At 34.7% G+C, this 17,756-nt stretch overlaps 1 protein-coding gene across 1 annotated transcript; it reads right to left on the bottom strand.

The window, feature by feature from the left end:
• Nucleotides 1-2,109: 2,109 nt before the first annotated feature.
• On the bottom strand, nucleotides 2,110-9,854 carry LOC117315629. The gene is made up of 9 exons (XM_033869912.1): nucleotides 9,739-9,854; nucleotides 8,613-8,686; nucleotides 7,751-7,914; nucleotides 5,613-5,737; nucleotides 5,065-5,216; nucleotides 4,028-4,088; nucleotides 3,261-3,420; nucleotides 2,820-2,958; nucleotides 2,110-2,347 (listed from the first exon to the last, which is right to left on the bottom strand). Exons 2-9 carry the CDS (start codon nucleotides 8,683-8,685, stop codon nucleotides 2,202-2,204), a joined length of 1,020 nt encoding a protein of 339 aa, XP_033725803.1. The 5' UTR covers nucleotide 8,686; nucleotides 9,739-9,854; the 3' UTR covers nucleotides 2,110-2,201.
• Nucleotides 9,855-17,756: the final 7,902 nt, after the last annotated feature.

The raw sequence follows: 17,756 nt of genomic DNA, 5'->3' as shown, positions 1-17,756 counted from the left end.
AGCAAAGTATTTGATATAATTTTTAGTTTGATGAAATTGATAGAATTATCAAAAGGTATTTTATGATATCAATTTCATTGAATTATTAATAAATATTAATCTCAATGAATTATCAATAAATATCAATTTCAACGAATCATTTATAAATACTAATTTGTTAATTATTAAATTGTTTAAATAAGTATTGACAATTATCATGTGCATAGTTAATTCCAATATATTGTATTTTTATGCAGTATATTCATTGAATATTGACATTTGATTTTGATGAGAAATTCAATGAAAATTACAGGTAACATACACAGGTAAAACACAGGTAACAAAAGTGACTTCACCAGAACAGACTATAATTACTGTACAAACATAGCCAGTAGGGTGTTATTTCAAAATGTAGGCGTTCAGGGAATCAGCCCTGTAAGTCGTGAAATGAACCACAGGTGCTTGCATAGAATTTTTTTTTTTTTTTTATATGACAGTGGTATGTGTTCTCTGTTAGGTACAAGTACTTAACAGAGTACACATACCACTGCCATATAAAAAAAAAATGAAAATCACATTTTCTATGCAAGCGTCTGTGAAATGAACCAGTATAGTAACCCAAGCTACAGCCTTACCCTTTAAGGGACATTCCTTCGTTCGGACATCAGAAATATCCACAACTTCTACTGTTGAAATCTATGTACGAACGATGATTATATGAGTGTCTGTGCCTACATGTAATGAAATCATCACCGGAAATGTACAGAAATATGCGTATTGTATAGAAATATCGTATGTCTTTGCGGTAATTCGTGCTACTTCGGGTCGATCTAAGAATTTTCAGGATTTAGTACTCGAAGAACTTTGGTTTATCTTGAGAGGAAAACTGCCATATTAATGTAAAAAATGTAACTTTTGCTGCTTGGAAAAATACATATTTTCCAGTAAGTTTAATTTTGACTACCGAAGCTTTATTCAATCGACGGAATGTCCCTTTAATTATACACCCTAGTCGAGCTTTACGACTTCTTTCGTAAACTGAACAGCATCAGGGATATAACAAGGTTTTCATTTGATATAGTTGTTTAGCAGATCATGGATTTCATATTCGTGAACATGTATTACAACCCCCCCTTCTTTGGAGTGTACATTCACATCCAAATTTGCCGGAGATCATTTCTACAAAGTTTGATCAAAAGTAGACTTGTGGTTTTGGGGAAGAAGTTATATGTATAACTTTTTGGTGTAATGTTAAAGTATATCATTATTTTTTCTAAATATTTCTAAGATACGGTTATTGATATTTGGTTTCTTTTTCTTTTAAAGAATTACCATGTTAGAAGGTGTTTTTATAATTTACATGTCAGAGTGTAAAAAAGACAAACCCAATATTAGCACTTTTAACTACAAATTGAGCTAATACAGTAGAGCTAATATTGAATTAAACAGCATCATACAGAAAGCTGTTTTATCCTTGTAGATCTCGTCAGTGATGATAAGGATATAAAGATCTGATACCATTGAGGCGACAGAAGAAAATAAATTAGGTCTAATTTGGTGTTGTTTTTGTTTAACGTCCTATTAACAGCCATTGTCATTTAAGGACGTGTCAGGTTTTGGAGGTGGAGGAAAGCCGGAATACCGGAGAAAAACCACCGACCTACAGTCAGTACCTAGCAACTGCCCCACGTATGTTTCGAACTCGCAACCCAGAGGTGGAGGGCTAGTAATAAAGTATCGGGACACCTTAACCACTCGGCCACCGCGGCCCCAATCAGGTCCAGAGAAATTTCAAAATCTAATTTGGGAGATGCGATAGCCCCATAATTCAATAAATTTTTTATTACATTTTTAAATATTTGAATTTTTAATATTAGATTTCGAAAGAAAGTTGATTTAATAAATATATTTTGAATCGTGTAACTATTCAAATGAAACAATGATTACGGAAAACCTCGGGGCCTAGAATCTAACAGAACCATTCCAACCTGTCATCTTGCTTTAAACAAGTTACGGCGATCCTCGAGGATAAAAATCTAACATAACCATTCTAAAAATAACTGTCTTCTTACTTCAAATAGGTCAAATACTGTTTTTCTAACATCATGATAATAATGAAACGCATTTTCCTTGTTTATAAATATTTTTATTTATTTTTCTCTGTAAGCTATATTGGTTAGATTGCATCCCATTGCATCTGACGCCATGCCAGTGCCATTGGCTTAAGTGAGAGCTTTCATTTTTGTCTGGAGTTTCCTAGCCATGAAGATAGCCATGACACATGCGATAAGCAGAGAAGATGAAAGGCCGATGATACCTGCGACGAATCCTGCCTTATTTATACAGATATCGGTGTCGTCTTCAGAGGCTGTGAAGGAAGAAAAAACGCGAATTAGATAATGGCCAATATATATTACAACAAAGAAAGAATCTAAATGTTTTTAATGTTTACTGATTAACAATGACTTGAAAAAGACAATAAAAAGGTATTGTTCTGTGTGAATGTGTCGGAATGGTAGAGTACACAATGAACCAGCGGTCTATTCTACACTCATAAAATTCTTCTCTTGACTTGAAAAACAAAAAGCTTAGTTCAGGAAGGTTTTTTTCATTCAATTAAGACTATTTTATTCAGAAAAGAAGAAGAAGAGAAAAAAAAAAAAAAAAAACAACAAAAAACAAACCAACAAACAAACAAAAACCTCAAATTTCAGTTGTTAAAGATCACTAATTTCCGATAGCCAATCCCATATGAATGAACATTATACACATCAGTCTTGTAAGTTACCTGAATTGAATTCATGAGAATAAATATCAACAATAATATAGTGATACGTTACCTTCAAGGATGACCTCTTCTGCTGCTATGGTAACGGTGGTACCAACGCTGATGTCATCAATGGCGGGAGAGGGGTTGGCTTGTCTCTTCGAGATTCCTCGTTTTTTACGTCCATAACCGTTACCACTGGGACAGGCGGTCTGTAAGTATAATTGAAGTGTTGAATAACATTTCGTTTTTTCTGTGTAGAAATTTCAATTAAAAGTGAGATATGATTATAAATCACGTGTTTTAAGGTTCATTGGTGCGTCCGTCCGTCAAGTTTCTTCAGTGGTGTACAATTAAGCAATAATATGGTGTTTTTGTCCCAACATTTGCCCTTAATGTTCTTGCTGGGTCAAAGAATAATTGCATTAACTCAATTTGTTCAGTGATATAATCCCTGAATGTGTACTCAAATCATGAAAAGGTGAGATCAAAGATATAAAAAAAAACCGCATACCGGGGAACACATATTTGCACACACGGTCAAAGTGCACGAGAATGTCATGGCAACAGATCCCCCGTTGAGGTCGGTCGTTCGGAAGGTCCCGAAACTGCCGACAAGGTAGCCCTGTTCAGGCTTGGTGAAATCCGGAAACAGGTCAACGTCGGTAGCACACCTGTCGACAAATAACAACATTCAAAATAATTTCCCTCCTTTTCATTAAATATTTTATTTTTTTAAGTGTTTGTGACATAACTTTTTAATTTTGTTTCAACAATTGCTCTGAACTCTTTCGGATCCATATTGTCTGAGACCATTCATGGGTAGTTTTTTTCGGATCCATATTGTCTGAGACTATTCATGGGTAGTTTTTTTCGGATCCATATTGTCTGAGACCATTCATGGGAAGTTTTTTCCTTACCTGCGATCGATACTGATACGTGCATATAATATTGAAAAATAATGTCTTGGATAAGATACAGAAAAAAAGGAATATAATTGTCACTCAAATTGACGGGGAGGGGGGTCTCGTATCCGTGGCGAAAGGAATTTGGTCAGAGCCAAAGCATGCACAAAATTATATGAAGAACTTTCTAAATAATTTCCTAATGGCTTGATTTTGGTCAGAACAAAAGAATGCAAAAAAAAAAAAAAAAATGTTTTTGCATTCTTTGCTTCTGACCATATATATATATATGAAGGACTTTCTAAATATTTTTCTAATGGCTTGATTAGCACAGGAAAAATTCACCGGTTACTTTTTGACAAAAATCAAAACTTACGCGGAATTTACGATCGTTATAGTTGATGCGGTACAGTCCTTAGCGATGATGTCAAAGTCAGCTGTCAATTATAAAAAACGTCATCAAATCACTCAAGGTGTCCCTTAATATAGATAATATTTAATAACCTATTTATATAATATCAATACAAATATATAAACACGTCATTAAATCACTCAAGGTGTCCCGTAAATGCGCAAATTGGATATGGTTGTAAGATTAAAGCAGAAATCATAGAACTAAGAGAGTTATCGAAATAAAGACCATATTTATTTCATACAGTGGTAATAGTTAACTATCAAATAAATATTCATAATAGGTTGTCGGGCGGCAACGTACTTGTCTTTCACCTAAGAGGTTATCCGGAACTCAAAATACACCCGAGGATGATCCGAATGCTAAGAGGTCGGTATTCAATTATCTGATCGGACGTTAAAAGATATCGGATCACCTTCGCGACCACGTGGGTTTTCCCGGATATTCCGGGTTCCTCCCACAGTAAGAGCCTTCGACCACTTCCATCCGAACCAACAAGCGTAATCAGTATGAGCCGGTATAACTTTTACAATTGAAGAATTTACTTTAATATATTTTTAATGTAATGGAGGTATGAAAAAAAAAATAATCGTGTACTCTAAATATGATGAGAGAGCCCTCTGTTTTTGTTTGTTTTATAACTTCATAACATTACAAATATATCAACGATTATCCTAATAGTTTCATATTATACCCTGCAAAAATTATCTTTATTGATGGACTCCTTTCTTTTGCAAATCATTACGCTGCTTCATCCTCCAATGAAAAGCGACGTTATAAACGGCGACGTAATTCTTTACGTTATGAGCTTATAAGATAATTTTTAAGCCAATGAAAATGCTTGTTACAAACAAGATTAAATTATATAGTCTTAATATCCACAATCCATTTTACACTGTAACAATGAGACATTCCAGACTAACTAGATCGGTACTCAGAATGTGTTACATCCGGGCCACCTACATTAAAGTTCTAACTGAAAAGATATCCGGGCTACCTACCCCGGAACTCGGCGTCCAGTTCGATGCTCATCGTAAGGGAGTCTGTAAGCTGGACGCTGCTGCCGATGTCGATGTCGATTCCAGATCGGTACAACTTCATGGAAGCTGTCGGCTTCACGGTCAAATTCTGACCGTTGTCGTCATCTTTGTCCCTGGAAGACAAAAAAGGCACGTGACGTATAAGGGGTTAAAGGTCATAGGTGAACTAATACATGAATCTTAAAGATCGTTGATGAAATTAAAGTATAGTAAATGTAAAACTGCAAATTAATTCTATCAACATGGAAACTGGTTTCAAAGAGAACATTTAACCAGGTATATTCTGTAGTACAGTTCCAGAAACACGAGGCATGAATAATCAATATTCTTTTAATCTTTTAAAATTTATTTTAAATGATTAGAAGGTTGAAGTGAATCAGGGGGCTAAGAACATCTACATAATTTACAACGCGTAATATTATTGGCTGAAATGAGCGCCATGTGGAGTGAAGTGATACGAGAGCGAGCTAATTTGCATAATTTAGAGTGGTTTATGCTGATTGGCTTACAAGGCGTTGACATTGTTGGCGACAGTCAGGTCTGCGAGATCCATGATACACATGATAGGGATCTGTTTGTCGTCCCCGGTCTGATACAGCGCCTTCTTCTGGACGATCATCTTAAACGAACTCGCCTGTAAACCGGAAATAACGGTATCTTTTTAAAGAAACCAACACATTTATTTTTCTTTGGCTGTTTCTTCGTGTTTAAGAGAAGTGGCGTATCAATATTACCACATATCCTCAACATGAAGTTCCATGAAACACAAATTTGAGATTTTTTTTGTTATTGCAATATTTAAGCTTGTTCTTCTCTAAGGAGATAAGAGTATTTCTACCACAATACCCTGTGTTATTCAACTCTCGGACCATCAGTTAATCATTACAGCTGTTGATTAACAATCTGTTTATACCACACGTGGTATAAACTCTGTACGCATTTTGATTGGCTAACACGGTGAACTTTGACCCAAGCTGCAATTGTTATTGACGTCATCAATAATCTAATGACGTCATATCACCGGGTCCCGGAAATTCCATATCCAACAACCACTCGTTGTGTAACCTCTATTTCTACCACAATACGCTGTGTTATTCCACTCTGAAGCCATTTTATAAGTATGCCGACTGTTGGATAAATATATGTTATATACCACTAGTGGTATATGACCTTCCGGTCTTTTGATTGGTCAAGAATTCGAACTTTGACCAAGCTGCAATTGTTATTGACGTCATCAATGATCGAATGACGTCACATCACCGGGTCCCGGATGTCACCGGTACACTTTATTTGCATACGCGAAATTATACTTCCAGTCTTGGCTAGGTTTCCCTTTTATTCAAGCCGATATTATTGTGGTAGACGCTGAGTGACGTTGTAGATAACCTACTATTAGCTCAATCATAATTTAGCGAAATTCTTCCTGCTCTAAAATCTCTAAAATAAGATTCCCACTAAAATATATACGTTTACAGTATCTACTTTATATAACTTTTTTTATTTATCCTACATTTCTTAATAAAAACAATGACAGATGTCCGCGATAGGTCACCACATCTTTATTTGGTAATCTTAAACAATGTTTCTTTATTGAGGAGAAAAGTGACTTATTTAGTAAGAACTTAGACCGAACTCACAGGCCGCGACAGCTTAGCTGGTTAGAGCGCCTGAAATGTAACACGGTGCGTTGTACGACGCTTCCAACCCGTGTCAGTTTCACGGGAAGCTGAGAAACAGACCAGTCTGTGCTGTCGTGGTTTTGTCCTTAGGGAAGACACTTTACCCTAATTGCCCTGGATGGCATGCCACTTGCCTCTCGTATGTTGTTCAGTGAGGTAGTCACCAACTACTACAAGGAAACCCTGCATCAAATTGAACCTAGCTGTTCACGTTGCAGCAACTAAACAAACAAACAGATCAAATTCAAATCTACCTAAAAATACTGGTTATCTTATTTGAGAATGAAAAGCATTGTTTTAAAGGAGCGATATCTCTTTGTAGCTAAGCCTACATGTATATATCCCTACAATATAACATTTTCATGTAGACTTATATTTTATATCAAACTCGTTCACTTTTATCATCTTTTGTTTTGAGACCGGAACACTCATTCTCAATATATAGTTTCAAATGACATTAATAATCGTATTTGTGTAATGTTGAGAGATATGGGGAACTCGCTTTTCGTTACATATCATCAAGCAAAACCCCTAACGTCTTTCGTGTTCCAAGATTTTATCTGAATTCAAAATTTATCTTTCAAACAAAAGGTATTACAACGAAGGGGAATAACTCAGGTACACATGGATTAGATTACCTACAATTATGTGATCTGGTAACAATGTGAAATTTTGACCCAGCGTAAAACGAGGGTCTATTCAGACGGAATGTAACACCGATTTGGGACTAAATTGGTGTTTTTAGGTAAATAAATATTTGATTTATCCATATATGTAAGGTAGGTGTTATGTCACGCCCGAGTTTATTGTGTTTGCACCAAAATCTTAGCGACACCAAACGGTGTCGGAGAATTCCACGTTTTCATATAGTAGTGCGTTCTGGCCCTACATCAGACATGGTGTCAGGGCCAGAGGAAACTCGGGCTAACAACCTGCATACACAACATTTGAGAATGAGTGTTACGTACCCACGATATACCACATGAGGCGAAGTCGAACTCGTGTACGGTAGACGAAGAACTGGTTGTCTGTTTACAAGCGGATGTCTGTCCCTGGATGTAGATGATCCCGCCGTCCGCGGCGTTCTCTAACGTCAGCCTGAGCTTGCTTGCTGTACAACTGTCGACCGTCACTGAAAGGGGAGATAACTCTCTTATTACAAGGGAGAAAACTAAGTAGTAGCAAAACATGAAGCTAAAAGGATTTAAAGTTATAATTTACTTCATCAGAACATTCTCAAACTTCTAGCAGGTACTTTATTTTTCAGGGATACCAAACTTACAGCAAGACCTTGGCCGGAGAACTCGATGGTAAAATTATGTTCAAACTAAGCTTTCTTACGTTCGAAAGGGGAGATAACTTGCATGATAAGGGGAGACAACGAATATATCAGCATGTTGGTAGTCTCCACCGATTAATTGTAATATGACATGTAATTTACTTCTCTACTACAGTTTGTGGTTACTATGCATACATATATATATACTTAAGTATATATTTCTCTCGGTACAATTACGACAGAAAATTCAAATCTATATCTTCGGATCACCAACACATAGTGTATATGATACATTGTGGTAATAAATAGATATATAACTTAGCAACACAAATGACGAAGGAAGACAACTTTTTGACTCGTGCCCTGACCGGGCCTCGAACTCATGATCTACGGCACCCAACCGCCTAGCCAGAAATACCCGCAGCTTACACCGCTGCGCCACATCGGCGTTCTTAAAAAAGAACGTTTCAATGACGCAGTGCTGGTCTTAAGTATATATATATATATATATATATATAAGGTAGGTATTTAGTAATTTTAAGATAACTTACATGTAGGTGTAAACTGGGATTGTCCTAGAGTAGCCAGGAAGGCAGCCATGACGACAACCGGTATTAACTCCATTCTGTAAGTTAAAGAAAAGATATTTGTATCGTGTTAGTCTCGTGAGAAAATTGAAGAAATATCTGTTTTTCTATTTGTTAATATTTACTGTCTGATAAATTCATATATGATAAACACAGGCGTCTGCTTATGATTAGTATTATAGAGAGAAAAAAAATAGAAACCTGTAGAAGTATTTAAATACAAGTAGATGTAATAAAATTTAAGTTTTCTAAAATATATTTCATTTCACTATCAGACACAACACGCAACGATTGTTATAAAAGTGGAATAGATTCATATTATTATAATATATTATTTTTCCATTGTTTGTAACACAGAATGGGGCTTTCTGATTGGTTAAGATTTTTTTATATACCTCTATGAAAAAAAATCCGAAAACGTCGCGAAAAACGTGACGTCACAATAAGGTCATTGCCGTTGCGTATTGATTTGTGAAAAAGAATCCCTTATAAGATCAGTTAAATTGTACACAAAACATGTTTTAATTTCAAAACTCAAAAAGATAAATATAACCGTTGATGTCAATTATGTTTTAGTTTCATAGGGGTACGCGGTTTCATACGGTTTGCAAACAAAGTCTTTTTTCATACCCCAATTAAAAAAAAAAAAAAAAGAAAAGAAATTAACATTAATGCTGAATTAATTTTTACATTTCCTCTCTGGATTTCCTATTCTTTGTTTAATCCATAGTACCAATGACGATCAAGATTTCAGTATGGTGCAATATTATATCAATTATTTTGCATATATCTAGTTACATTTGTGTGTCTGTTATACAAGTTAAAAAGGCTTGAATCAGCGGCACTTGATGTAATATAATTTACGTTAAAACTAAATTCCGACAGTGATTTGACGATAATAATTTCTTCGGTACAGACAAAATAGCACGAAAACCCTCTCAAGCGACAATAAAATACATAAAGAAGAGAGAGAAAAAAGTAAAAAATGCAAAAAAAAACAACAACAAAAAACAGAGTGAAAGTTGTAAGTTTGCCCATATTTGAGTAATTTTTCCCCGGGACCTATCAAAAACAATTGTGCCTAATTTACCTGAAGTCGTGTCAAGGATCTTCCCTTCCGAAGCTGGTTAGACTTGGAGACTGGACAACCTTCTCACCTTTTTCCTGGAGAGTTCAACCAGCAACTAACGCCAGAGCAAGTTACCTCCCTTTTTATAGAAGGTAATTATCGAACCACATGTTGGAGCCACCGTTGATTGCGGAATCAATTTCTATCTAATTAGTTACTAATTGATAATTATTATACGTTATTGTTATTTACCTGGAGTCAGCCACATTACTTTGCAAAATCGACATGTTATTTAATCTTTACAGGTCCACCCGTGTAGAACCATGATTTAATGATGATGTGTAACGCTTTCGGCTGTAAAGAGGCATATTGTCACGTAACGCCCGATTGTATATTAATATAATTTCTGTTCGTGTGGCACTAAATCTGTGACTGTAGCTAAATATGCTATTGCGATGTCTAATGAAATTCTGCCAAGTAATCTTACTTTATAGTGTAACTATTCAGATAGAATAAAACGTTACAACTGTCCTAAAGATACACGAGATATTAAAAAAAAATATCTTGTAATTAGTCTTTAAAACAGAACATGATTGTCCTATTGAAGAACATGAAATCGATCATTTCTGTATACAATTTTTGTATATTGATAATCCAATCATCTCTAGAACACGCGCATCAATACTGTCAGATAAATTTAGACCAGTTTGGGTTTAAAAAAAATGAAATATGTAACAAAAATGATTCAAAACGATTTCCTTTAAGAAGGTAAATGATTTTATTATGAAGAAAACTAATTAGCTCTTGAAAGTAGTCATCTTATGGATAATTTAAGGGATCTGCAATCAGAATTACAAAGGTGAAATGTCTAGAAGTAAATTTACCTAAATTGACAAGAAGAGCCTGTGCGGATATAGGTTATTTCATAGATACATAGATTTATTCTGACAGCATATAAAAAATATGTACAGGATTTACATCCTCGTAATAAAGTTATTGAAATAATAAATTATTGTTTAATTCACAGCTTGATTTTCTCTTTAAAACAGTACTTTTGTGACTGATTTTTCCAATATTCATCAAGTTTATATTCGAATTGTTTAATTGATATGGCATTTACAACATCAAATAGGAAACTATTCCACATATCCACAATTCTCTGCCTGAAAAAATATTTTCTGACATTTATCTTTAGAATCTTTTATGTATTTTAAAGTTATGTCCGTGAGTGATTGGCCCTACATTTACGGAAAACAATTTTGCGACTTCCCCGGCATATTTTCCGGAGATGATGTTATAGACCTCAATCATGTCTCCACGAGACCGTCTATATGCCGACGTTGGTAGTGACAGTTTTTACAGACGTTCAGGGTATGAGAGATTAGATAGACCAGGAACTTGTTTTGTTGCTCGACGTTGAACATTGTTTCTATATGTTTCGCCAGATGAGGACACCAGACTTGGACCGCATACTCGATGTAAGGTCTTACTAAAGCCGTGTATAATATTTTAAAGCTGTGGGGGTCCATATTTCGTACACACACACACACACACACACACACACACACACACACCCACACACACACACACACACACACACACACACACACACACATATATATCGTATGCTATTAATGAACTCAACAAATTGAGTCATTCAAGAGTTACGTTCCCTTGACCAGGATAAAACCAATCACGGTTTAGAACAAGTTTTGTGTTTACATTACGTTCCCCCAGGTGTGATTTTTTAGTGGGAAATTATTTTGTTAATAAAACGACATTATTTTACCGATAGTGTCTCTGGCTATATTTGGGAATTACCACAATTAAACTGTGATTTTATCCAGTCACGTAAGTTACCGTTAATTGGGGTTACGCCCACGGTTAGGATATTTGTAATAACGACGCAATTTGTAATAACTTTTAAAATGTCATTATAAGTAACAAATAAATATTCTAAGAAATAAAATTAGGTTGAAACATGTACAGATTAAAGATTATCTTTGCGTCTTGTGCCAATTTATACGGTAAATGTAACTTTGATATTTTTGTTACAAATTGTGTCGTTATTACAAATTGTCGTTATTACAAATTGTGTCGTTATTACAAATTGTGTCGTTATTACAAAATTGTGTCGCCATTATAAAATTGTGTCGTTATTACAAAACTGTGTCATTATTACAAATTGTGTCGTTATTACAAATTGCGTGGTGACACCGACACTCAACCTCACACCCCCGGGGGAATTTCGTAATACCTTATTAATAAGAAATCCGTAAGATTTTCAAGGTATTTTAGGTTAATATTCAATATTCAAACATTTAATAGGTGTGTATAAGGACTTAAAAAACTATATAAACCAAATCGACAGGATAGGGTTTTCAACGTTCTCCCTCCATCTCCACTAGGGTAGGCGTAGTTACTACTAAACAGTGCTAGGTCTCTAAAAAATATTCACAACTTAACGACTTCCCTCTCCTCTTTCCCATTCTTTCCTTTTACTCCATACTGTACCTACTCTACTCAATTTCCTATCTGTTCTCGTCAGCTGAAAGGCCGTAAGGCCGTAATAGCGGACGTAAAACCCGTTAAATAAATAAATAAATAAATAAATAAATAAATAAGATTTTCGAAATTATACGTGGGTTGCGACAATGACAGGCACCCGTAAACTTTTACAATGTATTCTTATTTCACCTACAATATCCTTCTTTCTCTCTCTTTCCTTATCCTTCCTTTTTTCCTTTTACCTGTTCTTCGTTTGGTCTGTTTAAGATACTATATTAGAATTATGATACGCTTGTTACCATTAGGCCATGGCTAAGTTTTCCATATGTATAATTGTATTACGGAAAGGACTTTGATAAGTTGTGATAACTTACGTCCAATCTTTTAGTGTGTCGTTTATGCAAGAAAACTTATCTAAATTCAATATATCACAGGAACTCGCCTATTTTTTCATTTTGAACGAAATATATAGGTTATCATGAAAATATACATAGTATTTTTTTCAAATACATATGTAGTATCTTTTATGAAATACTGTTTATATCGTTTTGAAATCGTGAAGGTGTGTACATGTGGCAAGGTAATTTATATTCTGAATGATTTTAAAATATAATGTCTGTATGATCTTGTATTTTATATGTGTATCGGAAATTAAATTTGGGGCGAAACGTATGTTTAAACTTCGGCATCTTCACGTCATGATATTTTTAAATGTCTCCGTCGTTGGTCACATAGCGTTCCATCATAGACCATGGCTCTGTACATGTACGCTAGTCGAAGAGTTCACGGTTGTTTTTCCAACTACAAGTACTATATATACTTACTGTATCTTATTGTATTTTCTAGTACTGTTAATATATCATGTGATTGTATTTGTATTCTCTGTGTCTTGATAAAGGGCCGGATTGCTTAGAAAATTTTACATTTTCATTGTCCATACTTTTATAAATACTTCTTAGCCTCATATTAACCTTTCAAGTAATTCGTATACTGCAGACATACGTTCGCAAGGATCCAGTGTTACCATGAAAATTACCGTTTATATTACTTCGTTGACCCATATGATAAATGTAGGGATATGGAATATGAAACGGAGGAATATTTCTTTCACATTTAAACGTGAATGCGCTTTTTATACTAAATTAGGTATTTCAAGTTTCATTGTAAATATTCTGTTGTTGAAATCATCATTATCATTGGAGGAAATAAAGAGAATACCAATGGCCTCGTGTATTAGAACTTCTTAAATTTTTAAATGTGTCTAACTTCTTTTGCGGTATTTATCGGAAATATTTATGCAACCCTTTATCATACTGCCACGAGATATTTTATATAAACATGAATCAAACTGTCGCATACAGCTGTTCCCCAGACTCACAATAGATACATAATAGATCAATATATTATATACTGTATCTGGTCAGGGGCGTAACTTCCTGTACGCGGGTACGCAAGTGCGTACATATTTAAATAATAAAAAAAAAATCCTGAAGCTTTGATTGTCTGGATATGCCCCCAGACCCCCTAGCGGTAAGGGGGCATATCCCGTCCATTAACCCCACCAACCAACCAACACCTTCGGCTTCAACTTCACAACCAGTTCTGCGGCACCACATCTGCGTACACATCAAAACAGGTCTAGCTTCGCCACTGCTGGTTGCATGTATATTGTTTTCTATGTTCTGACTGAAGTTTTATAATTGAAATAAAGATCTTGATCTTTCCAGGGGTTGTCCAACTTATTTTTAAAAGAATTGATATTTATTGCTGACGCTACATGTTCTGTCAGTTCAAATCGTAACCGTTCTGATCGAAAAATATTTATTTCTTACCATGGTAGTTACTCGTTTAGGGAATATTCTTTTTGTGTGTCCTCTACAGCTGTGGCGATCGGATGCATCTTTCCAGAGTGATATGGCAGTGAAACATTCCTTATCATAAATCTGACTTGTTATTTTGTATAGTTCAGTCATATCTCTCCTCTGATTCCTAAAGGCCAGCGTTGGAAGCTTTAGTTTCTCCAGCCTCTCACTGTAGGTTAGGTTCTTCATTCCTGGTATACAATTTGTCTCTCTCTCCTTTGAACACCCTCTATTATATCAGATTGTTTTTGTAGGTGTGGTGCCCACACAGAACTATCATAGTCGAGCTGCGGTCTTACTAAACATTTAAAAAGTGGAATGAAGGACTTTAAATTCCATGCATTGAAATGTTCTCCTAAGAAGTGCAAATAGAGAGCTTGTTTTTCTTTTTTTCTTTTTTCTTTTTTTTTTTTAATTTCTCGGATATCTGTTCATCAAATGCGAGATCAGTCTATAATTACACCGATGTCATTTTCTTGGTTTGACCTCTGAACTCCGTTGGGAGAATGAACTGGTTAATTGTGACATGTATTTCCTCTCCTGCCTATCCTCATATCTTTACACTTTCCCGGATGAATTTTTGAGTAACCAGGTGTCGCCTCACTTACACATAGTATCAAGATCTTTCTGAAGTTCTAAACTGTCCTATTCGTTTTCTATTATTCTAAATATTTTCGCATCGTCTGTAAATAATAAGACATCGAAGTTAACCGCTCCAGGGAGGTCATTTATGTAAATTACAAACATCAGAGGTCCTAGTACTGAGCCTTGTGGGATTCCTGATGTAACGTTGATCCATTCAAAATTACCGCCAGGTACGTAGTTTTAAATCAACCTTATCTATTCGTGTCTGATTAAAGATGCTACGTCACTCTTCTCACAAAACATTATCGTAAAATGGCGCCCAAAGTATACTTAAATAGATATATTTGATTAATACAAAAGCAAAAAAAAAAAAAAAAAAAAACAAAAACAAAAAAAAAAAAAAAAAAAACAAAAACAAAAAAAAAAAAAAAAAAAACCCAACAAATATTGACCTTAAATAAGCCCTTTACGACCGAAAGTTACGTATGAAACACAGAGATAAAAAGGAGATTTTGTAACTTTTCGTATTGTGTAAAACATAGGTAATAATTTATCTTTGTCGGCGACACCTTTAACATAGAAATATGAAATTCGTATTAAATGTAACGTAAGGGAATATTTTATTTCTCTGGTATTCCATTCTGTACTTTACTAGAGGGTTACATGGACATATATATCGATATCACAAAATGATGGATTGGTTTGTCCAGATCGTTCATTGAATTACCATTATTGACTTACCTGATAAAGTAATATCATGAAATATTAATTAACTAAAGTGACCCAAATTATGTTACGTAACTCACACCTGACCGATAAAGGTATGTTTACCGGCCTATATAGGTAAGTTTTTTTCAATGAGTGTCCGAGAGCTTAACAAAGACACACGGGCGAGATCTGGAACGAGATACTGCGTTATTCTATCGCGTTAGAGCGCACTCGTATTGGTAGACGTAGATTTGATTCCAATTTTAAAATGTATGTTTTTATTGAAATGTCGTCATTATGTGAATATGGAAAACATGAACGTTATGCAGTAAGTAGACGTCAGATTCAATACATCTGACCATTGTAGCTAAATGAAATTATATGTAAATGGTGTTGAAGTTTCATGTCTTATTAAATGTTGTAAATCTGTATCAATCTTTCTTTTTATTACTGTCATTACTCATTGCTATCGGCCATATAATAATAGCATAAGTACCATTTCACATTACGTACATATGGTTAAATATTTACATATCTCCCTTCTTCAGCTTAGTAAACTCTCACTGCGAATAAATTAGCATATACGCAGTGAAAGGCTCAGTGGATTAATAAGCGCAGGGATCGGTTCCAAACCACTTTCAGAATATAATGAAAGTCTGCTAGCAAAAGATGGTAATCCAGTACTTATTCTTGCTATTTCTAAGTGAAGTTACAATTTGTCTGCATCACCGAGAGAACACCAATCCAAAACCCCGCAACAGTATTCAAATAGTTCTTATTCACATTTAGGTTTGAATTTAGCAGCGGTTCCTCAAGGTCTATTATTGGTCCACTTTTGTTTTTAATTAACATCATAATACTGTTGCTGATGTCATTAACTAAGCTGCTGATGATACGTCTTTATCATCATGTCTTGAAATTCAAACTGTTTAAATAGGACTCTTTAATCTCTAAACATGTGGTCTAAAACGTGGTTGGTTAACTTTTGAGCTAGACCAAAGTGAGGTAATTTTTATCTCAAACTCTACTGACATAGGTAAAGTTATCTTTATAGTTGATATTTGATGGAAATGATTAAATTTTTCTGATAGCCATAGGCAGTTTGGAATCTATTTTACTGCAAGCGCCAAGTGAGGGGATCATATAAATTCCATATACAGTTCGGTTATGAAGAAAATAAATGTATTAAGAAGATTGAAATTTTTGCTCAATCGAAATAGTTTTTTTTACAAATTTAGAAATATTTTATTTTGCCAGTTTAAGAATATGCGTGTGAAGTATGTTTGTACTTAATTTGAAACTGAACTGTTAGAGAAATCTCTAAGGGAAGCTGCCCGTATCATAACAGGCCTTCCCTCGTATGCGTGTATAGAAGATCTACATTTGGAAACTGGCTCAGATACTGTTTCTAATCGTCGAAAACGTAAAAAAACTCCAACGTTTATATAAAATGCATAATATGCTATGTCCGGGCCTACCTCCTTTCACCTACTGTTGCATAAAATAACCGATGTGCTCTTAGAAATAACAGTGATTATCGAGTTCCTCCTTTTGGGCTTTCTCTAACAAATCTCTCGTTTATACCTTCCTCTATTCGTAATTGGAACTTGTTAGATCTATCTGTACGATCTATCTGTACGATCTATCTGTACGCTCTATCTGTACGATCTATCTATACGATCTACCTGTACGATCTATCTGTACGATCTATCTGTACGATCGTTGCCTTCCCTGAATTTATTAAAAAAAACTCTATAAACTCAAATGTACCGCCATCTCCACCTACCTACTACAGTTATGGTGAAAGAAAGTTAAATATTGTCAGAACTGTTTCCTTAGCTATCTATAAACACAAGGAGACATATTTACACAAGTACCAAGTACTTGTTTCTGAATCCTTCATAATGTATACATGTATGTACAATTTCAATTTATGATCATAAAATAAAGTTTACACTAAATATTTTACATACTATATTTAGGCACAAATATAGTATTCTCAAATATGATCTGTATCGAGTTAATGCTTATACTGATCCGTTTAGTACCTTTGAACATCCTTGCGAAAATGCCTTTCACCTTTTCTCTGAATGCAAATTGGATGAATTAGAAAAATTAAAATGTTCAAAGTTTAAATGCCTGAGGTTGGTTTTGGATTTAGAACTTCTCTTGTTTGGAAATTCAGATCTTTCTGTAGACCTAAACTCTCTTATGTCCCGACATGTGCAAAAACTACATCAAATCCAGCAATAGATTTTGATATGTATATTCTTGTACTCTTTATTGCGGACCTGTGTCTATGTTAGATATTCTATATGTTTGTGCCTATTTAAATGTTTTCATGTAATGTATTTGTATGATGGGAGAGGGCGTCTA

Source organism: Pecten maximus, chromosome 17, assembly GCF_902652985.1.
Source record: "Pecten maximus chromosome 17, xPecMax1.1, whole genome shotgun sequence".
In the NCBI taxonomy this organism is placed as follows: Eukaryota; Metazoa; Mollusca; class Bivalvia; order Pectinida; family Pectinidae; genus Pecten; species Pecten maximus.
The sequence above is the reverse complement of the archived record's forward strand: the minus strand, read 5'-3'. Positions and strand labels throughout refer to the sequence as shown.